Below are 24,432 nucleotides of genomic sequence, written 5' to 3' on the forward strand. Positions count from 1 at the left end.
AGACTGCCATGGAATTTGGTAGAAATTAGTCAGTCCTGTTAATTCACTACTACCTTGGAAGGGGGAGACAGTTTCTTCCTGAGCTTTATGCCCAGAAACTTGGGTGTTCTGAAACTGCTCACTGCCCTCACTCATATACACTTCTCCTCCTGGGCCACCAATTTCCATGCCGGACCTTGCCCCCTCCTGACACTTAAGCTGGACACACTGCCCCTTTAATTCCAGTGCCATCGGTGACATCCCTGTCAACTTGTTACAGGGCAGGGAGAGGGGCACCCTAGGACCCCAAACCTGCCTGCTCTAAATATGTTCTGCCATCTACCGCATCAAGACAAAACACCCTCTAGTGCTACTTATGACCTTCAATGGAAAGGGACTTTAATGCAATTAGTGTGCAATACAGAAAAGGGAAAGAATAAAGTTTCCAAATCAAGCATCAAAAGTAATCCATCCCCTCGTGGATAAATGCCCATCCAAAGAGCGTTGGCCCAAAGCAAGGCCCGAAACCCTGCCACAAGTCTATAGGACCTTCTGGTGGGGACCCATAGGAAAGGGGCAGAAGGGGCCAGACAAGTCTGGAAGGAAAAAAGCAAAAGCAAAATCAAATCAAAGCTGCCACCCTTAACCTCCCCACGGGTCTCTCACCCACATCTGTTTCAGCCAGTCCAGGGCCAAAAAGCAAGTGCAGCTTCTTCACATGTCTCTCTGCCCCTTGTGCCTCTTCCTGGTCTCCTGGCTCCGCATCCTTCTTCCTTCCTTCTCCAGTCTCTCCAGCCTCTTCTCTTCCCTGCTCAGCTCCACCCTCCCTTGGATGGGGCAGGGAACCTGGAACCTCCCCCTTTACTGGGGCCCATCCTGTTATAAACGCACCCTGAACAAGTGCCTGAACAAGTGCCAGGTGCCCCTGAATAAGTGCCTCCCTACACCCCCACTGCCTCCCTCCAGTCAGGCCCTCACCGTATCACCTAGATTGCTCTGACAGCCCTCACTCATGTCCTGATGCTGTCCTTGATGCCAGCCATGTGCCAACACACTGTGCAGAAATCAGCCACAGGGTGGCTGGGATTTTAAAAACAGCCTTGAACTGGCCACATAACTGAGTCTCATGCTGGACAAGGGGGGCCTCTGAAGGGCAAGGAAGAGATATGCAGACAAAGAAAGAGAAGATGACTCTGCAGAATGTGAGCAAAGACACAGACACTGGTGTGTGCTATGGGAGCTAGAGTAGTATGACCTTGAACTCTTGAAGGACAAAGTGTGTGGCAGCAGGTCTTGCAATTATCTAATGATGCATGATAAAGCAATGCAAAGCTTAATGCTTAAACAGTGACATTTAGTCTGCTCAGGAATCTGCCATCTGTCCAAAGCTTGGTAGAAAGAGCTCATTTCTGTTCCACTTGGCATTGAAGGCTATGGATAGAATCTTCTAAAGGCTTATTCAGTAATGTGTCTGCCAGCTGATGCTGACTCTAGGTTGAAACCTAATCTGGTTTCAATGAAACACCAGGGTGTGACCACCCTGTTAGGAAGACTGGGCTTCCTTACAACATGGAGTCTGAGTTTTGAGGGTCCCAAGAGAGTCAGCAGATTCTCTATTGGCTTTGAGGACTTAGCCTCAGCATTCACAGGGCATCACTTCTGCTTCATTTTCTTCATTAGAGGAAAGTAGCTAATATTGGCTCCTATCGAAGGGGAGGGAACAAAGACCTCATCTTTTGAGCTCAGCTTTGAAGGAGTGTCATTGTCCACTCCGGGCATCTCAAGCGCGGACACCTAAGCCAAGAATCTACAAATGGAAGGCACTCAGGGTCCTCCTCTTCTGCCTTCAGCTTTCACATTTGTAAAAGAGAGTGGGAATAGATCATTTTCAAAATGACATTGAGAATTCCATCAGGTAAAAAGCTGTATAGTAGAGAATAGAAACTAGACTTTTGGTGGGGATCATAATGTAGCATATACCAATGTCAAATTTTAATGTTGCATACTTAAAACCTATATGTTATAAACCAGTTCAGTACAAGTGTAAATTTAGAAGAAAAAGAGCTTCAATATGTGAAATGAAGCAGAGTAGAACCTTGCTAGGAAATCAGGGATGGATTAGTGCCTTAGCCTAATCAGCTCCACTCCCACCATCTGGAGTGGGACCCCTGTGGAGGAGGCAGGCTCCGCTTTACAAGGAAATGGAAATGGAAGTGGAGTCCCACCTGCTCTCCTGAGATGCTAGCCTTTCAGTTAAGGAAGAAGCTTTGGCAGGGTCCTTCCCTGGAGGAAAAATGCAATCTCCAGAAGGGTGGTGTGTGTGTATGTGTGTGTGTGTGTGTGTGTGTTGGGGTGGAGAGTGGGGGGGTCAATGTCAGGTAAGTGGTGAAAGGGGCTTAGGAATATGGCACTCTTGGCTCTGAGTCTGTTTACCCAGGTGAGAACCCAAGAGGTCCCAGAGCTCAGCTTGGAGCTGACTGCTCATGTCTCGAACTCCTATCTGTCCCCATCAACTTCAGAACTCACATTTACTCACTTACATCCAGGGCAAGGCATTCAGGGCAGGGTAGGACCTAGAGATACATGATGTAGGCCCTATCATCCCTCCAGGGGAGGCACAAGCACAACCATAGTTAGTGCTAATAGGGGTAATTACAGGCTTGAGGAAGACCATTCATACCAAATGCTTTGGGGACCACATGGGGGATCCCCTCTTTGGGATATTTGGAGTGGTTTTATAGGTTGCATATTGATGGGGAAGAGAGGCTGGAGGACAGACCAAGAGAGCGGGGCAGTGTGACCCAGAGCCTCCCCTGGGAGTTATTTGAACTGGCAGGAGAGGTGTTGTCAGTCCTCACAGGACACAGGAGAGACAGAGCCACACCCTGGGGGTCTCTGCTGTGCTGTCAGAACAATTCAAAGGGCTGAGTGACCTGGGTGCCTGGTGATGTCAGATCATTCCCTTGAGGGTATTGCTCCAACCCTGTGGTTTTAGTCACCATTTACGGTCACGGTGATAAGAATGGCAGGAATGGTGGGAATGGCTAACACAGACTGCGTGAGTCTATGGGATGAAAAGTGGTTAGAGCTATGATGACATTTCACCCCCAGGTCTCACCTTTGAAGTGAGTGTTCCCAAGTAACAGGTGAGGAAACAGGCCTCGGGGACCCCAGAATGGAAGGCTTCACAGGCCCATGGTCTCTCCCCAGGTGTTCGTGCTCTGCCATGGGATCCTGCAGCTCTGCCAGCTGCTGTACAGTGCCTACTTCAAGAGCAGCCTCACCACCATTGAGAAGCGTTTTGGCCTCTCCAGTTCTTCCTCGGGTCTCATTTCCAGTTTGAATGAGGTAAGCAGGAGCTTCTGGTCCATGGAGACCTCACTGTGCTCTACCCTGACCTCTGGATCTGGGGAAGGCTCAGAGGAGCAGAGGACGGGGAGCTGGGATGTACGTGTGGCCAATGGAGACAGCTAAGTCCAATGGTAGGCGAGCATGGCAGGAACACTACATTTCCTGAGGCCTTCCCTGCAGATGAGGACAGTGCAGCTCAGCAGGTGCTGTGGCTTGCTCCAGGTGTGCAGGTTGTCTACCTCTAATTGAGTTCTGTGATGAACCATGACTTTATGTGGCCTCTACCTGTCCCCAGTCCAGGAATGCAGGTGGGGGAGCAAGCACAATGTCTTCCACTGCCCCCGCTCCCCACCTCAGACCCTTGTCCACAAGCCCTGTGGCCCATCTGAGTCTTCACTGCCGGCCTGGTGGCACTCAGACCCTTCCCCCTCGAACTCCTATCCTGCATGCATTGCTTCACTTCTTTCTCTGTGTGAGTCTGTGTGTTTAATGTCTCTGTGTGTGTATGTTTGTGTATGTCTGATTGTGATCTGTGTCTTGAGTTTCCTGGTGATCCCTGGTGACTGGGGTCACCTCTCCATATAGCTCATCCTCTCTTCCAGGACAGTGAACCAGCTCTTTGCATACAGCTTGCACCCTTCTAAACGTTGGCCTGTGACTTTGATAACCCTGTGATGCAGGTGGTTCTCGCTCACAAAGGGTAAAAGGAAAACAATCTCTGAAGGGACTTATGGGTAATTTAGTCCTGATCCCTCATTTGATGGAAGTGGAAGCAGACCCAGGGAGGGCCAAGGGCAGGTTATTAGAAGAGCTGTTGGGACCAAAACCTTCCCGCCAAGAGGCAATAAATCTCTTTGGATGAAGCGTTTTACAGTTAGGCAATTCCAGACAATTCCAAATCCAACCACCTCCCAACCTCAAGGACCTGTGCAAGCGACTTAATATTCAGAGCCCCAGTCTTGTCTTCTGTGCAAGGAGCTGTAGCATGATGCCATGAGATAGTGCATGCTGCAAAGTGCTTATTCTGACAACTGAGTCAGAGTCCTGATGGAGTTTAGTTAGGGAACAAGGTGCTGCTTCTAGAGACCAACCAGGAGCAGAGACTTCCTTGGACTTTGCTCTAGAAGGTTTGGTCCTAAGGTGCCTGAAATTGGGGCTCTGAGCTTTTCATGTTCTCTAGATACTTCCCTTTTTCTGAAACTTCCCACCAAGAGCCTCTCTGGGTAAGGCTGACACTGTGGCTCTGCCGGGGCTCCAATTGACATGGGGCAGCCTCCAGCCACTCTGGACAAGGTACCATCAGATCTCCTCTGTGGATGGGAAGGATGGAGTCTTGGTCTCACTCAACCCCTCTGCTCTCTGCACAGATCAGTAATGCCATCCTCATCATCTTCGTCAGCTACTTTGGCAGCCGGGTGCACCGCCCTAGGCTGATTGGCATTGGAGGTCTCCTCCTGGCTTTGGGTGCCTTTGTCCTCACCCTCCCACACTTTCTCTCGGAGCCTTACCAGTATACCCTGGCCAGCGTGGGTAAGTTGCCTCCAGCCCCTGCTCCAAGGGGACAAGGAGAGGGTGGGCATCCCACAAAATTTTAGCAGATGCTCCTGGGGCAGTGGATACCACTCTGGGCCGTGTGCGCCTCTCCCACAAAAAAGTTTCCTTGGCTTCTATTGTTTTGTTTCTCCCCAGCGCACATTGAAAGTCAGAACGTGCAGAATGATGTCAAGCCATGGAGCCATATGCCAGCTCTGGCTTGCAGAGGAAGGGGTGTGGTGATTTATCTCCCCTTCTGATTCCATGATTCCCTGTGCTCCATGCCAGGGATGATCCTGGTACACAAGTGGGGACACTTGTGAAAGTAGCCTGCATTGGGCTTGATGGGAAGATGGTCAAAGCATTGGCCATGATGAGCTCTGTGAATTTCCTCCATGTTTAATTTGTGTTTAACACATCCTGACATTTGTACATTCATCTGTCATTCTCTACATTACAATGCACATACATTATAAGGGGAGAGAAAATGTCTAAGATGAGGATTTAGCATCCAGATGTTCAGTAACTTCCCAAGGACACTCGTCTGTTAGGGAGACATAGACTCAGGCACCTAATTCTTAGCAAATGGCCCTTCTGTGACTTATTCCCAATATTATACCTTGTAGCAGGGTAAAAGATATGAGATCTTATATAATTCATAGGTACAGAATTAAATTACACTGAGCCCTGTAAGAGCTCCATTTTCTTTAAAAATGATTTCGTTAATATGAAACATTTTGAATTATTTCACAAGTAAAGAAAGTAAAATGACACTTACATACTGATCACTAAGATTTGCTAGTTTTCCTTTCCTATTTTCTTTCACTAGATCTCTGGAGACAGTTCACATACTATCAATTCACCCATTTAAGTGTACAATTCAGTGGTTTAGTGTGTCACATTATTTTTTATGGTGGTAAAATATTTGCCATTTTAACCATGTGGGTGTCACCTGCATCTCCTTTATCAAAAGTGATATAATTCAATGGCATTAATTACATTCACAATGTGGTGCTATTATCACCACTATTTCAAAAAGTTTTGCATCAACCCCAAACAGAAGATCTGTACTTATTAAATAATAATTCCCCACTCCCCTCTTCTCCCCCACCCCCACTCTCATCCTGCTCTCTCTCATCTCCTTTCTGTCACTATGAATTTGGCCATTCTAGATATTTCTTACAAGTGGAACCACACGGCACTTATTCTTTTGTATCTGGCTTACTTCACTTAGCATTTTGTTTCCAAGGTTAATTCATGTTGTAGCATATGTCAGAATTTTATTCTTTTATAGCTTAATAATATGCCATTGTATGGGTGTAACTTTTGTGGGTGAACACTTTGGTTGTCAGGTACCTCTTTATAAAAAGAAATAAAACATTTCTTCCCTCTTGGCTCCTCACTTTTCCCCTGGGGTAACCACTTTTCTGTAGTTAGTTGCTTAAGCTTGTTGCTCATCTATATACTTTCTTTCTAAGAGTGTGTCTTACTTCTTTAGTCCTATTTTTGTCTTCTTACTGGTTTGGTATTTATGCATCAGTTACCCTTTCATGAAACATTTAAAAAGTTATTAGAGAGTATAATAAACAATTTGGGGGCAAAAATTTGAACAGATTTATAGAAAATTGTTAGATTTGTATACCCACCACAATCAGGTTAAAGAATAGCTCTATTAACCCCAAAACCCCTTCATGCAATTCCTTTATACGCTCCCAGACATGTATAATGACTGGTCCATATTCCATCTCTGTAGTTTTGTAGTTCAGGGAAGAGCACATAAATGAAGATATTAAATATGTAAGGTTTTGAGACTGGACTCTTGTGCAGCATATATCTTTGGAATTAACCTAAGTTGTTGGGGCCTCCCCCGTGGCGCAGCGGTTGAGCGCTGGGTTGCGAAGCTGCCCGCAGCCTCTGCGGCGCCGGTTCGATCCCCGGCTGCTCCCCGGCCACCGGAGGAGGGTCCCACATGGCGCACAGACCCCTCCTGCGGCCTGCTGCTCCCCTCAGCAGTGTACTTAGGCTCCTCTGCCTGCTCTGCTCCCCGCTCTGGCTCTGGTGAATTCTCTCACCCTCCTGCGCTTCTGACTGTGCCCAGTGCATGTATAAACAAAACAAACAAACAAATAAATAAATAAATAAATAAACATGCCTCTATTAAAAAAAAAAAAACCTAAGACGTTGCATGTATCAGAAGTTCATTCCTTTTTATTGTTGAACAGTATTCCATTGTATGGATTTACCATTGTTATCCATTTACCTATCAAAAGACATTCTGATGGCTTCCAGTTTGGAGCTTTTATAAATAGAGCTGCTATAAATATTGGAGTGTAAGTTTTAGTATAAATATATTTATGATGCTGAACATTTTTTCATGTGTTTATCCAGATGTCATCCATACATTGAGGAAAATACCTGTTCAAGCATCCTGCCCATTTTAAAAATCGGGTTATTTGCTTTCTTACTTGAAATTTGAGAGTTCTTTGTAAGTTTTGGATACAAGTTCTTTATTAGAAATAAGAGTTGTAAATATTTTCTTCAGCCTATCTTTCACATTCTTCCTCCACCCCCATCATACCTTATGCCATTTTAACACTTTCTCCATCCCCCTTCTCTCTTAGTTTCAGCAAGATAAGGTGTGTTCAGGGTGGTATGGCCGTAGACTCCCTCTTAATTTAGAGAGTTAACTTTATTAATGACCAACAGTTTTCCGAAGCATTTTGCTTTATCAAGTTATCCGCGATGTATGCATCTTTGTCAATTCACTAGGGCTCTTTCCATTTTGTTGTAAATGGCAACATTTCATATTTCCTTGTGACTAAATACTAATTCATTGTGTATATATGCCACATCTTCTTGATTTGGTTTTCTATCATTGGGTACTTAGGTTGTTTCCATATCCTTGCTATTGTAAATAATGCTATAATAAGCAATGTGGACCATATAATTTTTCGTGTTGATAAGCTCATATTCTTCAGATAAATGCAAGAATAGGATTGCTGGGTCATCAGGTATTTATTTCTATTTTTACTTTTTTAAGGAGAAATCCAAATCATTTTCTAAAATGGATGCTCTAGTTTTCATTCCCAACAACATTATCACAGGCTCCTCTTTCTCTGCATCTTCTCTGGCACTTGTTGAGTATCTTTGTAACATGTGTCATTTTTGTATGTGGGAGATAGTATCTCACTGTGGTTTCACCTTCTTCTCCTTTATTGAAAATTATGATGAACATTTTCCATGTGTCTGTTTTCCTTCTCAATATCCTTCCTGGTGAATTGTCTGTTCACTTCTGCTGCTCACTTGGCAGTTGGGTTTTGAGGGGTGTTTTTATTGCCTAATTGAATAAGCCTTTGTATGTCTTAGATATTAACCCCTTGTTGGTTGCATAATATGTGAATTTTCTCCCACTCAGTAAGCTGTCTCTTAAAACTACCCATATTTTCTTTCATTGTGTAAAAGCTTTTCAATTTGAGGTAATTCTAATTGTTTATTTTTGCTTTTATTTCCCTTGTTGTAAGGGTGGAGTCGCCAAAAAACATCTTTATGACTGATGTCATGAAATGTATCAACAATGTTTTTTCTATATATTTTATTGTTGTAGGTCTTAGTCTCTAATCCACTTTGAATTTAGTTTTGTGCATGGAGTTCGAACAATCCAACTTCATTCTTCTACATGTGACTGTTCAGTTTTCCCAGAACCATTTGTTAAAAAGACTTTGCTTTCCCCTTTGCATGGTAGTAGCTCCTACATCATGAATTAAGTACCAATATGCATGTGGGTTTTTTCTGGACTTTCTATTTTGTTCCACTGAGCCCTATGTCTGTTTTAATTCCAATACCATATTGTTTTAATTACTGTTATTTTATAGTACAAAGTAAGGTAACATGATGCCTCTGTTTCTCTCCTTTTTCTCAGGATTGCTTTAGTTATTCAAGGCCTTTTATAGATTCTATAGAACTTGTAACATTTTTTTTTCTATTCTGTGAAGAAGAGTGTTGGTATTTTAATGGGGATTGCATTACATTTCTATATCACTTTTCGTGGAATAATCATTTTGATTGTATTTATACCAATCAGGAGAACATAGAATGTTTTCCCTCTCATGATGTATATCCTTTAGAATATCTTGTACTTTTCATTGTACAAGTCTTTCACTTCATTGGTCAGCTTAATTCCTAGGTATATGATGCTTTTTGTTGTGATTGCAAATGAAATTATTTCCTAATTTTTTTCTTCTCATTTATTATTCATGCATCAAAATGCAATAGATTTTTATATGTTGATTTTGTAAACGTCCACTTTGCTGTATTCATCTAATATCTTTTTTGGTAGAGTTTGTAGAGCTTTCTATATTATATCATTTCATCTCATATCAACATCATATCATATTATATTATTTTGAACAGTGATAGTTTTACTTCTTGTTTTCCAACCTGGATCCCTTTAATTTCCTGTTGTCTGATGGCTCAAGCTAAAACCTCTAACAATTGAACAGAAGTAACAGTGAGCATCCTTGCTTTATTCTTGATATTAAAGGGGAAAATTCACCTTGCCACCATGAACTGTTACATTGACTGTAGGTTTGTGATATATGGTCTTTATTATATTCTTTTTATTTTTAAAGGATGACTTTTATTATTTTTATGTACAGAAGATACAATAGCAACATCTAGCCTAGTTTGGTGGGAAGTTCTTTAGCCTTCACTTTTTCCAGCTTAGCAATGCCAGCCACAGAGTTTGGACCCAGGACTTTGCCTCCCAGGGACAGTGGATCTCATCCTAACTGGCATTGTAAAAATGACCACTGATTCTGCTGAGCCACATTTTCACTCTCCCTCTCTTCCTTGTTGTATTATTTAGGTGTCTGTTACCTCTAGATTTTTGTTTTGTTGTTTTCTTGTTGCTTTATTATAGCCCTTTTGGTCATTCTTTCATGTCCAGTTGATAATGATACATTCTTTTAATTTTTGCTTTTCTTTTTTTAAAGATTTTATTTATTTATGCATACAAGAGCTGGGGTACAGGCGAGAGGTGCAGGGGGGTAAGAGGATTCACCAGAGACAGAGTGGGGAACAGAACAGGCAGATTGACTGAAGTGCACTGCTGAAGGGAGCAGTGGGCGAGGCAGGAGAGGTCTGCTGCACCATGTGGGTTTCTCCCTGGCCGGCTGGGGATAGAACTCATGCTGCAGAGGCTGTGGATAGCTTCATAGTGCGGTGCTTAACCCCTTGTGCCACCAGGGAGGCCCTAATTTTTGCTTTTCATAGAAAGTTCTTATCTTTCCTTCTGTCTTGAATGATAATTTTGCAAAATATTCTAGGTTGAACATCTTTTACTTCAAGTAATTTAAATATCTCCTGCCATTCCCTTCTTGCTGTAAGCTTCTCATGGTAAGTCCAAAGTATAATAGGTGTTCCCTTAGAAAAAAGGTTACTATTCTCTCTTGAATGTTTTTAATATTTTTCCTTGTTTGTTTTTCAAAAGTTTAATTATAATGTGTCTTAAATTATGTCCATCTGCTATTATTTTATTTGGAACTCTTTGCCCCTCTTGGATCACATCTAGTTCATTTCCCAGGTTGAGCTGGTTCTCAGGAATTATTTTTTAAAAAACATTTTCTATGCCTTTCTCTTACTTTTCTCTCTGGAACCCACATAATACAGATGTTACTTCTCTCCTTTTTAAAGATTTATTTATTTATTTATGCATACAAGAACTGGGGTATAAGCCAGAGGTGCAGGGGGTGAGAGGGTTCAGAGACAGAGTGGGGAGCAGCACATGCGGATTGACTGAAATACACTGCTGAGGGGAGCAGCGGGCCAGTCAGGAGAGGTCTGCTGCACCATGTGGGTTAGCTCCCTGGCTGCCCACGGGAATCGAACTCATCTGCAGAGACTGCGGATGCTGTGGATAGCTTCACAGTGCTCTGTTGAAGTCCTTCCGCCACCAGGGAGGCCCACTTCTCTTTAGGTTATCCCAATGGGCTCTTACACTATTTTCATTTTTCTTTATTCTTCTTTCTCTTTGTTGTTCTACTGATATTTGTGTGTTTTCAGCTACTGTGCATCAGACTTGCTGATTCTATTACTTGTGTTTTTCTACTATTGCAGCCTTCTATCATATTTTTTTAATTTGGTTATAGTATTTTTTAGAACTATTAGTTCTAGATGTAACACTCATATTTTCTTCATCTTTACTGTATTCCTTGTTTTCATCTTCCATTGTTTTTCTCAATTTGATTAGCATGGTTGTACTGTTACCTTAAACTACTCCCCAGGCAAATTCCAACAGTTTTCCTGAATTGATACTTGTTTTGGGTTTGTTTGTTTGTTTAAAAGATTTATTTATTTATTTATACAAGCACTGGGTACAGTCAGAAGCGCCGGGAGGGTGAGAAAATTCACCAGAGCCAGAGGGGAGAACAGAGCAGGCAGAATGACGAAGTACACTGCTGAGGGGAGCAGCGGGCGGCAGGAGAGGTCTGCTCACCACGTGGGACCCTCGCCCAGCAGCCTGGGATCGAACCTGAGCTGCAGCTTTGCAACCCAGCGCTCAACCGCTGCGCCACCAGGGAGGCTGTTTTGGGTTTTTTGTTGTCATTGTTCTAGCCATCACAATATGTTCCTCTGTCTCTTTATTTTTTTGTTTTCAGAGGTTGTAATAGGAGTTTCTTCCTCTTGTCTTGATAAATTAGCTTTATACCCCTCTTACAAGGAGCTGGGTATAATCAAAAGTTCTTAAACATAACCTTTAGGTTTCTATTATTTCATAGACTGATACCTTTGCACCTGTTCAGATGGCTAGGAAACTGGTGCCAGAAACAGATAATAGGTATGAACCAGGGCAGTGGGGCACTGCAAGGCCACCTGCAGCGAGCATCAAAGATTCAAGCTTCCTGTAGTGCTGTACCCAAGTTGTATGTGGGGATTCACAGTGACCCCTTCCCCTAGGCCTACTCCATGGTCAAAATGTTTTGAACAGTCTCATCCTGCTCTCAACCTCAGTTCTTTGGTTGCAGTAGTTGTAACACTTGATGAGGACTGTATTTGAGACAAGGTCACAAGCCAGGAGTTGTTTTCTCTGCTTTTCTAAGTATGAATCCTTACCCTGTAGTACTTGCTGCTATTGTTTCGGTCCAGTTGCTTCAAATGCTAGTTAATGAGGGCCTCCCCTGGTGGCGCAGCAGTTGAGCACTGGGTTGCGAGGCTGCCCGCAGCCTCTGCAGAACCTGTTCGATCCTTGGCCACCCGTGAGGGTCCCACAAATGCTAGTTAACGGGTCCCACAAATGCTAGTTAATGAGAATGTTCATTGTTATCTGTTTTGGTTGAATTGGAGTAAGGCAGATGTTTCGTAAAATATAGTCTGCAAAATATGGCATCATCTATAAAGAGACACAGCACAGGTGATCCCATCTGGCGCATCCTGCTGGTTCAGGCTCCAGCTGTTCTAGTTGGGGAGCTACAGACTCTGTACCTTTATTCCTATAGTTCCCCAGGTGAGCCCCCTCAGTCCTGCCACCAAATTTGTATACCTCTTTTCAAATAAAGTTCCTGGTTTAAAACTCCAGATGTGGGCATGTGCCCTTGAGTTAACAGCAGTGAAGAGGCTCCATATGGCAGCCGCCCCTCCCTTTAATGGGTTGTAGTGCCCCAGTATCCTCTAAACCCAGATTAATTACAGTTTTTCCTACCCCTTTCTCTCAATGTATGCTATAGTTAGTCATCTATTTATCTTTCTAGGGTCATTGACTTTGTTGTCACTATAACAACAACAAAGGTGTAGTCTGGTTGTGAATGTGTGGAGGAGGTGAGCCAGGTGTCTTCATTCTGCTGCCGTCTTGCCAAACTCCATCTTTTACATTGCCAGTATCACTTGCAGAACAACAGTTTTTAATTTGGACGATATCCAATTTATGATTTTTTTTTTCTTTTATGGATCATGCTCTTGCCACCATTTTAAAGAATTCTTTACCTAACCCCAGGTCAGGAATATTTTTCTCCTATATGTTATTTTTCTCCTTTAAGTTATTTTTGTACCATTACCAAAAGTCAACTGGCCATATTTATGTATGTCTTTTTCTAGACTTTTTCTTCTGTTCTATTGATCTATGTGTCTATTCCTTTTCTAGTATTACAGTGTCTTGACTTCTGCAGTTTTATAATTCTTAAAATTGGGTAGAGTGATTCCTCCACCTTTATTCTCCTTTTTCAAAACCTTTATCTCATTCATTTCCCTTTCCGTATAAATTTTAAAATAAGCTTCTCTATGTCTAGCTACAGATGTCATGTAGATTTGGTTATATCTAAAAAAATTCTTCTGGAATTTTCATTAAAATTGTATTAAATTTATACATGAATTTGGAGATAATTGACATGTTTTTTTAAGATGAGTGTGGCACTCCATGAACATAGTTTGCTTCATCATTACCCATACACTTTAACATCGACTAATGAGTTAACAATTTCTAAAGATGACAGAAGCCTCTGCTCTTCGACAGAACAAAATTTATGCTCTAAAGTCCACAGTCTTCTATCTTCCATGTTATTGTTCATCAGTTAATTTAGTTGTGCCTATCTTTAACTTTCTACCTGTGGTCATTATCATATGACCATTACAATTTATAAATAAGTTGGTGCTTATTTATATTTACCCATATGTTTACTGGTTCCTTTGTTCACCATTATTTCTTGCATTTCACCCACCCTTACTGATGTACTTTCCTTTAAACTGAAGTACATCTTTTAGTGTTATTTTCAGGGGGGCTCATGAGTGAGAAAATCTCTAAGTCTGTCTGAAAATGTCTTAATTGTACCTTTCTTCTGAATTATAGTTTGGTTACAAACAGGATTTTAAATTCAGTTACTTCCTATTAGCAGTTACTTCCTATTAAGAGGTATCATACCTCTGTCTTTTGGCTTCTCTCTATGGTATTAAAATTTCACCAATGTAATTGTCATCTCTTTCTAGGTATTCTGGTTTTTATTTCTAGTTGTGTTTAAGATTTTTTCCCTTCTTTTTTTTTTTAAGATTTATTTTACTTTATTTAGGCATACAAGAGCTGGGGTATAGGCCAGAGTTGTGGGGGGTGAGAGGATTCATCAGAGACAGAGTGAAGAGGAAAACAGGGGGAGCTACCAAAATACACTGCTGAGGGGAGCAGCAGGCGAGTCAAGAGAGGTCTGCTGCACCATATGGGTTAACTCTCTGGCTGGGGATCGAACTTGTGCTGCAGTGGCTGTCAGTAGCTTCATGGTGCTGAAACTTAACCCCTTGTGCCACCAGGGAGGCCCAACTTTCTCCCTTCTTTATTGTTATGCATGCCCACCATAATGCATCTGAGTATAGGCTAATTTTTATTTATCTCTCAGGAAGTTTAATGTATTATTTCTTTTGAAATTCAACTTTCTTTAAATTCTGAAAATCTCTCCAAATATTCCAAATATGTGCTTACCCCTATCTTCTCTGTTCTCCCAGAACATCTTTTAAATATACATTGGATGTTTTCATTTCTGTCATCCTCCTCTGTTAACTTCATTCTCATGGTTTTTAGTACTTCATCTTGCTGTACCCAGGATAATTTCCTCAAGTGTGTCTTTCTGTTCACTTAATCTCTCTCCAGCTCTGTTTTCCCCATATCTAATGCATCCTTCACATTGCAAATTGTGATAACTATATATAATTTTGCTAATTTCTAAAACAAATCTATCTGCCCTGTTTTCATGGTTTTTTTGATAGTTACCTATGATTTCTACTTTATCTTTGGTCTCTAATTATTTTAAGTATATTTACTTTATGGCCTTTTTGTCCACCTCCCTTCCCCAGATTTTTCTAATTCAAATCTTACTAATGTGTTATATCTGCTTGTTCTTATTCATGGTAGATCATTTCTTTGTGGGGTCAGTTGTAAAGGGATTTTTTTTCTCCCTGTGGAAATTTTGTGTGCGCTGGGTTGAGAAATAACCCTACAACGTGGTTTTGTATTTACACTTATTTGGCACCCCAGTAAACTTTGAATTAACCTTGAAGCTCATTTTATGATAACTTATTGGCTTAGATAGCCTTGAACTTGTTTCAGGGATGTGAGAAGTGACAGTGGTTTTGTTATGAGCAGCTGCTAGAGGCCAGTTTGTTCATGCTCTTCCTTGGTTCACGGTATTGGTGGTGAATATGTCTGAGGATAAATGAGCCACCGAGGCCATCTGAGGGAATAGTTGATTCCTGTTTGCTTAAATACCATGCTCTTTTTAAAGTCTAACTAGAGGTCTAGCTCAAGCGATGAATCACTTGAATTGACGGAAGGGGTTCCATTACAGATAGTGAGACCTACAGTGGGGATAGATAAATGTGCACTGGAAAAAGAATGGAGCGAGAATAATCTCAAATGATAAAGTGTCTACTCAGTTCTGGTCATAAGAATCTTTTTCCCACCTCTTTGTCAGTCACCAGTAAACTAATTTTTTCTCATAAATGTGTAATGGCCTTGAATCTATTTGGACTATTTAAGAACTGAGTCTTGCTTCAAGGAGGCACAGTATAAAGACAGACCCAAGCCTCAGGGCCCTGACATGTCCCTCTCCCACTGATCTAGACAAGGGGCTTAAGGCCAGCACTGAAGGAGATTCTGAAGTTGCCACCACCCTCTCAGAAAGCCATATAGTCCCACCCACCACATTATTGTTTCTCTAGACCCGAGGTCCATGTTAGCACAGGAAAACTGTGCTAATGAAATCTGTAAGGGAGCCTGGGGCACTGGGGCCAGGCCAAGGGAGGGCATCCTGCCATGCACCACACACTGTGGCCTCCTTAGCCTAGTGGTTTGGCTCTCTGCAGCCTGGGCCTTACCCCAGTGGTATTTGCTACCCACAGCACAGCCACCACGGAGCATGGCCAGAGGCAGGAGGACCTCTGAGAGCAATCACTCTGCTTCTTGTTAGGGATGTTCTTTTGGCTTGGGTTCAACCTCCCATGAACCCATGAAACACATTGCCATGGACCTGGGAGAAGGGCCACAACTTGCCTCTCAGGTCTGCAGGGGATTGCTAGCCAGGAAATGGATCTTTTTCATTGCTGTTGCTCATTATTTGTGTGAATTTTAATTGCAACAATAGTCCCAGAAATCTCACTCTGACTGGAGCAGAGTCACAGCTGAAAATGCTTAGGGGCTCAGCTACCTTCAGGATATCTTCCTGGTGCCAGGAGTAGGATAAGGAGGACTTTCCCCAGGCACCATGTAGTCTGTGAGCTCTAGGTTGGGGTGCCAGAGCAGCGTGGGTGTGTGCTATGCTAATATGTACAAATAAAAATAATCATACAGCCTTGCTTCGTGGGGAAACTTTGAAATGCAACTCCTACATCAAATGTATTCCTCTGGGAACTTTAATTTTGAATTATGCAAGGTTGTCAGGAACAAATGCATTTCATTAAATGCACTGCCCTGAGTGATTTCATGAATCTGAATCATCTTCTGCAGTTAGGTGACCTTTGGGCTTTGAGACTTTGTGACTTTGGGCCACTTCCTCTGAAGTGCTGCATCTCAGTCCCTCCCAATGAAAAATAGATCCTCTGTTGCGGGGCTACAAGGGCCCAAACAATGCATGTTAAGGATATGCCAAATGGCTGGCGTGTGCAACAGCTTTAAGTGGTGGCTCTTGTGACTGACAGTGGTGAGGACAACACATGTGTTATGTGAACAAACTCAGGTCCCAAATGAAGAAACAGCCTGCTTCTTGGGATGAACCAAGTTTGAACCTCATAGCTAATAAGCTGTGTGACCTGGGGACATGTCCCTAGTCTTCACCTAGGTCCTCTGTGGTGGCCCAGAGCAGAGCTCCTCCCTCAGCATAGTCCTCCTGCATGCACCGTTATGTGTGAATTTATAGGATTTCTCTCCGGGAGGTATAAGTTGTAATTCGGCACTGTTCCCAGTTCCTCAGGTTGTAGTAGCCTGGTGTAAGTAGACTGTAGACTTCAAAATTCAAATCCTAGCTCAGCCATCTACTTGTCAAGTCTCTTTAGGCAAAATACTGCTTTACCTTTTTGAACCTCAGTTTCCCAACCTGTAAAATGGGAATAATACCTTCACTTTCAGAGTACTTTGAGAAGAAAATTTAAATGAAGTAGTTTAGGTAAGGTGCCTGGAACATGCACTGTTCAGCAGATTTCTCTGCCTACCCATGCTGTGGTATTTGAAATATGTTCCTCATAAGTAATGACCCCCAGACCTGTTATCATGTGTTGATTGCTGATTTCTTCCCTTGGCAAAAAGCTGTTCCAGAAATGAACATGAGAAGTGGAGAATAACTACGTGTTTTAGGAAAGAAAATTAAAGGGGGTTGAACATTGTGGGAATCACGGAGACCTTTAACAACTAATTGCTAATTTTGAAAAGGCCATGCAGACATTTATGAATGTTTAGATTTTCTAAATGTTAGTGGGGTCCGGAAATGTGCCCTGGCGCCTTCAGAGAAAAGACTAGCTACCCAGCCAAAGCCTCTAAGACCACTTCTGGAAGGCACAGAGAGGTTTTGGCAGATGGGAAATAGGCCAACACGAAACCAGTTCTCCCAAAAGATTAGAGTCAAGCCTTCGGAAACCAGTGTTTGGTAAGGACTAGGCATAACCTGCGAAGAATCCTATGCCAAGACCAGAGGGAAGTCTGTCCCCACGCAGACAATGGGCGCACACACTCAGAGAACTTCCTGTAGGACAAAAGGGGAGGGGGTGTGTTGGATCATATTATTGGAACAGTCAAGAAAAGAAAGGAAGAGGCATTTTCTAGCCTTTTATTCACAAAGTTGCCAGTCCCGCACCTGTGCTCATGCAGGCTGAGTGTCCTTGGAAGGAGGGTGTGAGGAGGCATAGGGAGGAGCAGCCTGGGGCTCCTGAGTAACTGCTGCTCTTCCTCAGTGGAGAACCGGGATCAGGGCCCCCAGCACTGCCCCCCGCCCTGCCCCCAGCAGAATCCATTCCACTAAACCATGTGAGCCACACAGGTCGCTCCCTCTGCGGGAACTGCTCATGGCCTTGAGGTCTGGATGTTCTGGGGTACATGCCTCCACATGGTGTGAAGTGGACATGCTCGCGCTGTGGAGCAAAGTGAAGGGCACGTCTTGTACAGGGAAGTGTGAGTGTGGTTGTGGAATAGTTGTGTTTAAGGGTGTGTTTGAGGGAAGTGCAGAAAAGTTGAGTGTGGTGAGGAGGTGAAGAGGTGTGGAGGGAAGGAGGATGTACATGGAGATAGGAAGGACAGGGGTGAAGAAGCATGTGAGGGGGAAAGTGTGTGTGTATGTGTGTGTGTGTGTGTGTGTGTGTGTTTAGACGGGGATGTATGTGAGAGGGAAAAGTGAGGAGAAGACAGGAGAGTGAGTGGATGGTCGGGTTGGGAGTTGCACAACTTGGCCAGTTGGATCTATTTAACCTGAAAAGGAAGAGAAAACAACAGGGGGTGTGGGGATCAGAAAACACATGGGTGTTATTAAGTCAACCAAGAGAAAAATAGCCCCAAACAGATGAGCAGAACAAAACCTAATGAGATTTGATGTGGAAAATTTTTCAATGCATAGTGTAAGAAGGAATAGAAACCAACATGGAGAAATGATAGAAAGCAGAATTGATGCTCTTTGAACATTAGGGGAAGGCCAGGGATGGAGCTGGGATGACACAGGAGAACTGGTTGTCTCCATGGCGGTGGCACCAGGGCCTCTCTAAAGGCCTGGACCATTGCTACAAAAGTAGTTGACTCCGTCAGGCTCTTTAAACATCTGTTTTGTGGGTAAGTCACAACTTCACCTTGACTGGCCTGGAAACATGACTTCTTGTTCTTCAAAGTCTCCAGCACAGATGCCAATGGGAGATGAGTATGGCTTCCCCAGCAAGCACATCAGGCCCCTTGAGCTACGTTTAGTCAATCCAATAACTTGCTCAGGAATGAGATTGGGGTAGCAGGCCTACTTCATTTTGAGGGCCTCAGTAGCAAGCTGTGTCCTGCTACCCCAGAAAGAGTACTTCTCCAGGACAGACAGCAGACTGTGTGTTTTGGGCACACCTATGGCAGTGGGGAGGGTCTTCTTAATGGAAAAATGAAGACTTTGAGCATCCCAAGAAAAAATGTTAGGCAGTGAGAGACAGTCCCACAGAGATGGGGTACAGTCCTGCTGGGGAATGTGGATGAAGAGACCATTGATCTATCCTGCCCAAGGCCTGAGACTCCCCCTTGAACCCCCAAAGGACACAAGGGAAAAATTTTGGGCTCTTCTAACCACACTTGGCATTGTTGAGACCACTAATTGTACTGAAATGGAAAACACCAGGCAATGTAGACAGTATGCTTCCCACTGGGAGCCAGGAAGCCAGCAGGGGCAGTTTTTGACTTTGAGGAACAAAAGGACTTTTAGGGTTCAGAACTTGGATTGGCCATTATCAGGGAGGGTGTGAGGCTCAGAGATCTAAAGGGGGAAAACAACAAAGGGAAGTCAACACCAAGGTAAAAGTATTGGGTTGTTGGATAAGTTATGACACATTTTTGCATAGAAAAAAGGGGCCTCCCTGGTTATACAGGGGTTAAAATCTGAGTGCTATCAAGTGATAACTAGCCACTTCGGCATGAACTCAATCCCCAGTCAGGGAGCTAACCCACATGGCACAGCAGACCTCTCCTGTGTCACCTGCTGCTCCCCTCAGCAGTGTATTTCAGTAGATCCACCTGTTCTTCTCCCCAATCTGTCTCTGGTGAATCCTCTCACCCCCTGCACCTCTGGCCTACACCCCAGTTACTATATGCATAAATAAATTCTGAAAATTTTTTAAAAAAGCAAACAGAAAAAATATGTCATGGCTTTTCTGACAGCCCAATATTTGGAGGTGGGACCTTTGAGTGATAAAATCACCTCACAAGTGTGCCCCTATAAGAAGCTGGAGAGTGAGCTTGCCCACTTCCCAACATGTGGCACCTGAAAGAGGGCGCTCACCAGAATCCAGCCATGCTGATGGCCTGATCTTGGACTTCCAAGCTCCAGACTGAGAAATAGATCATTTATAACACCACCCCTCCACCCCATTACTGCCCTTTGTTATGATGGCGGCCCAGACTAAGACTCCAATGGATTTATTCTCCTTGGCTGCAGCCCCTCCTTATAGCCTTGTGTTTAATTTTGAATTTTCAGCCTCTGGACTATCTTATTAGCCATGCCTCCAGCTCCTTGTCATTTGTGTCACTCACAAATATGTCATCTGTCCCCTGCTTTTTCACCTAAGCCTGTGACAACAGTGTTGAGTGGTGCACAGTCAGGCTGCTAGTTACACCAGCCATAACGCTGCCCTAGGAGCGCTTTGGCCTGTTTTTTCCCCCCGAGGACTCTCCAGCCAAGTGTCCGAATCTTGTCTACCGGGGTGTCACGACAGGTGTTGTCAAAGGCTTCCTCCTGTCATGTAACACCATGTTACAGCTTCCTGCTGATCCCGGAGTCCCATTAACAAAGGAAATGAGATTCGTTTGGCATGACTGGTTCTTGATGAACTTATGTTGGCTCAGCTGATTGCTTTTTCCCCCCTAAAGAGATTCTCATCAGCCTATTGAATAAATCTGTGAACAATAAGTTCAGCTTCACACCCAATTGGGGCTTGCAAATTAAGCACACACCTCTTTGAATATTAAAATTAAATGACTGAGCTCCCTCCTGCTTGTTCAGGTATGTCATTGTTTCCTCCTGTCCATTAAGAAATAGCTTTGATGATGAGCTGAGCCTGGTGGTGCCTCCTTCCTTGGCCTAATGGTGATTTCTCAGGGTGAAGGCTTGAGTGCAGGGGCAAGGGTGAGAGGTAGTAGGCAGGGGTGGGTAGGAGAGCCCCTCATGGCACTGTAACAACATGTTGTACCATACTCAGTCGGCCTGCCCTCTCACGCCCAGCTCGCCCAACACATGGCCTCCTCAATACATACACATAGGCCTTTTCCCCACAGGCCCCTAGTGCTAAAGTGATGGTGTGGTGTCCAGCCTCAGTCTTAGAACTACTAGTCTTGAAAGCAGAGCAAAAAACTCTCCTCTATTCCCTCCTGCTCATTCTATTTCTTGCACAGGAGTGAATTCCTTCAAGCAACACACTTACCCTTCATATCCTTTAGTACAACCCCTCGGTTGCTGGTGACCAGCACTGATCTTGTCTCCAGTTTCTGGACCCAGTTTCCAAGTTCCTCAAAACCCTGGCAATGTTGCCTATCTCTAGGGTTCTGCCATTTCCCTCATCCATTACAATTTCTCAGTTTCTGGTCTCTTTAGATGAAAAATGATTTATTGCATGATCACTATGTACTAGGTTTAATTTTTTTTTTCATTTTCAATCCTTTTAAGAATATTACAGGGCCTCCCCTGGTGGCACAGCGGTTGAGTGCTGGGTTGCGAGGCTGCCGGCAGCCTCTGCAGCACTGGTTCGATCCCTGGCCACCGGCAAGGGTCCCACCAAAAAAAAAAAAAAAAAAAAAATTACAAAGTAGATAAATCTGTTTTGGAAATGAAGACACAGAGGTTTTGAGAGGCCCCTTACCAGAGAGCATGAGACCAAGATTTGAACTTAGTCTGTCTAGCTTCAAAACAGGTATTCCTTCCATTGCCCTATGATGTATCCCAGATGATCACCCTGACTCTGTTGGTTTCTGCTGGTGCAGAAGAATATGTTCTCCTGGTTTCTCAAGATGAAACTCAGAATGCATATCCTTATAGAAATCATTTTATAGGTGAAAGCTTAGTCTTATCCTCATATAAATTATTTTATAAGTGAAAGCTTAGTCTAGTTGGAATAGAAGACAATTTTTACAAGGGCATTATGAATTAACAAGGCTTTGTGGACTCCACTAGAAACTCAATCACTTAGGATTTGCAAACAACCCGAATTACAAATGACTTTGAGATCTCAAATCAGGAGTGAGTTCAGGACAGCCTGTTCTAGGCCTGCCAGTGGGTGTTGCCAGAGTTTGGGGAAGAACTGTTGAGTAGTTGAATTTAGGAGGATGAGGAAATAGCTCCTTCAGAATGGAACATTCTGAATGAGATTCCAGGACTGGTGCTGGTAGCCCAAGGACTTGGCACCTTGGCCATGTTTCCAGAAAACTTTCCGGATGCACCCCCTCCTTTCTCTATTGTTCTCTTATGGATTGCTTCTGAGGCTTGGGTCTTGCTAACCTCCTCCCCATTTGGCCCTACTCACCCACAATCCATGCCACCTTCTGAGTGGGAGGTTTGGGGTGATTCTCAAGAACCGTGTCTAGAAGAACTCATTGCTACCCTCCTGTTTCCTGGCAGGATTCTCTTTCCTCTACTAGATTTACAGAATGGTTAAGCAGAGGAAAGCCCCACTTCCCATGGCCTTCCTGTGTGGCCTGATCATTTTAGGGTCCTCTCTCAACCCAGCTTCATATCTTTGTTTCAAGACCTCTTATTAAATCTTGATGGCCTTCCAGAGGGCCTAGACATGGCCAGACCTGGAGCATGTGTCCTTGAACAACGGAGTGGCTGAACCTTGGTCTACTCAGATTTGCGCCATCTTTGTGGGTCCCACGCTAAGGGAGTAGCTCTCCCTGCAGCAGAGTGCATTATTTTTCCAAAGCTGTTGCAGAGGCCCAGAAGTTAGGTCTGAAGTTCTGCACCTTTAAGTTGTAGGATGAGTCAGAGTATTGACTCACGTGCAGTTGGGGTGGTGCTGGGGTTTCTGGAGGAGGGGAAAACTCCTGGTCTGTTTCTAGTTAACATTTCACAGTCCTATGAAATGGCAAAACCAGATCCCTGGTGTCTTGTGGGAAAAAGAATGTGCTCTGATGAACTTGAGCCTTCCAGAAGTCTGCCTCAGGGAAGATGAGAAACAGACTGACATCCAGCTAATGAATAGACTCTCCCCCTCCATTTCCCGGGATCCTCCAAGATGGAGGCAGTTGGCCTTGGGTGGGCAGGGAGCCTCTGGAGTCTGAGGTGGCTGGAATAGACAGCATTTCTCTGACCTGACCACAAGATTTGACACGGTGGGAAGGCGGGAGCAGGCAACCTCTGGGAGGACCATGTGCTTCTATAAGTCAACGGAGTAAATAGGTACTGGGTCTTTACTGGAATGCCTGAAAATGGGGTGAGGTTGCCCCTTCTTCCTTTTCATGGCCTGAGTTCCTGAAGAAAGCTGGGTAATTCACTTCAAGAAAGAGAGAGGATGGGCCTCCCCAGTGACGCAGCAGTTGAGCGCTGGGTTGCGAAGCTGCCCGCAACCTCTGCAGCGCTGGTTCAATCCCCGGTTACTCCCCGGCCACTGGAGGAGGGTCCCACATGGCGCGGAGACCTCTCCTGCGGCCCGCTGCTCCCCTCAGCAGTGTACTTCGGTCCTTCTGCCTGCTCTGCTCCCTGCTCTGGCTCTGGTGAATTCTCTCACCCTCCCACGCTTCTGACTGTACCCAGTGCATGTATAAATAAATAAATAAATCTTAAAAAAAAAAAAAAGAAAGAAAGAGAGAGGTACAGTGAAGTGAAGAGAACTGGCAATTCTGTCAGTCTCCTGATACAAGGTATTTCCCCCACCCCCATTTATTTAGCCCTTGGACCTACCTATCCCTGTCCTCTTATTTTGAAGATAAGAACCTAAGTAGTCTAAATTTTGGAAGACTCCCTTCTCACCAGATTGAGCTAGCCAGCCACCCACTGCAGGGTGCGTCCCAGGCATGAGCTCTTGGGAAGCCTACACTAGGTCTGTCTCTGACATAAACACCAGCCCCCACATCAAGCCAGGGAGCAGCAGGTTCTACCCACTGCCATGCCCTGCTCTTCCTGGTTCCAGGGTCCTTCAGGACAGCCAGCTCCTGCTTCCTGAGTGCAGTATTTCCAGGTGGAAGAAGCCATGCAGTCTGCTGGGGTAGACTGGGACTTGAGGCATGTCGACTGCTATTGTCTTTTCACATATGTCAGAGTCTGGGCCAGGGTGGATTTGGCTTCAGTCAGGGTTGGTGTAAGGAGAAGAGTTTATTGGGAGCCAAGAATCAAGTTGGAATTCAGTATAGACATAGACTTGACTTAATTGGGGCTAATCAGTTATTCTTAAAATATACATTATTAATAAAAGCCATTTCTTACATGTAATCTGACATTTTAAAAGTTAATGATAACAGTTGTACAACCCCGAGAGAGTTTTATCTCCTGAACTGTTCATTAGGGTGAAATTTCATGAGGATTTTTATGGCACTGGCATACCACCCAACGTGCCATGTAAAGACTTAATAAGCCAGTTCAACATTTTCACCATCTTTGATGACCATTAAATGGAGCACAAAAAATCAGTTTGCCAGCCAAGCCAGCAACAGTGTTCTAAGAAATGTGAATTTAACAAAATGATGAGAATCAGCAAAATAAAAAACAAGAACATTTAAAAAGAAAGTCTTAATTCTCTTTGTTTCTCCTGTCCCTGCTCTCCCACAAGAAGCCTAGTGAAACACTCCCCTGGGCTGGGCAATGCCATCTGCACATCTGACCAGCACGCTCTGCCCCTCATGCCATGCACATTTCACCTAATTTACCCCCAAACTATCTCTTAACTAGGTCG

At 43.9% G+C, this 24,432-nt stretch overlaps 1 protein-coding gene across 1 annotated transcript in view; it reads left to right on the forward strand.

The window, feature by feature from the left end:
- SLCO2A1 (solute carrier organic anion transporter family member 2A1) overlaps positions 1-24,432 on the forward strand; it is an 81,132-nt gene that overhangs the window by 32,054 nt on the left and 24,646 nt on the right. Inside the window, exons 2-3 of the mRNA XM_037525967.2 lie at positions 3,190-3,327; positions 4,698-4,860. Of these exons, the coding sequence (XP_037381864.1) occupies positions 3,190-3,327; positions 4,698-4,860 (301 nt within the window). The remainder of the gene's footprint in view (positions 1-3,189; positions 3,328-4,697; positions 4,861-24,432) is intronic.

Source organism: Talpa occidentalis, unplaced genomic scaffold, assembly GCF_014898055.3.
Source record: "Talpa occidentalis isolate TD23 unplaced genomic scaffold, MPIMG_talOcc4v2.1 talOcc4.4, whole genome shotgun sequence".
Lineage (NCBI taxonomy): Eukaryota > Metazoa > Chordata > Mammalia > Eulipotyphla > Talpidae > Talpa > Talpa occidentalis.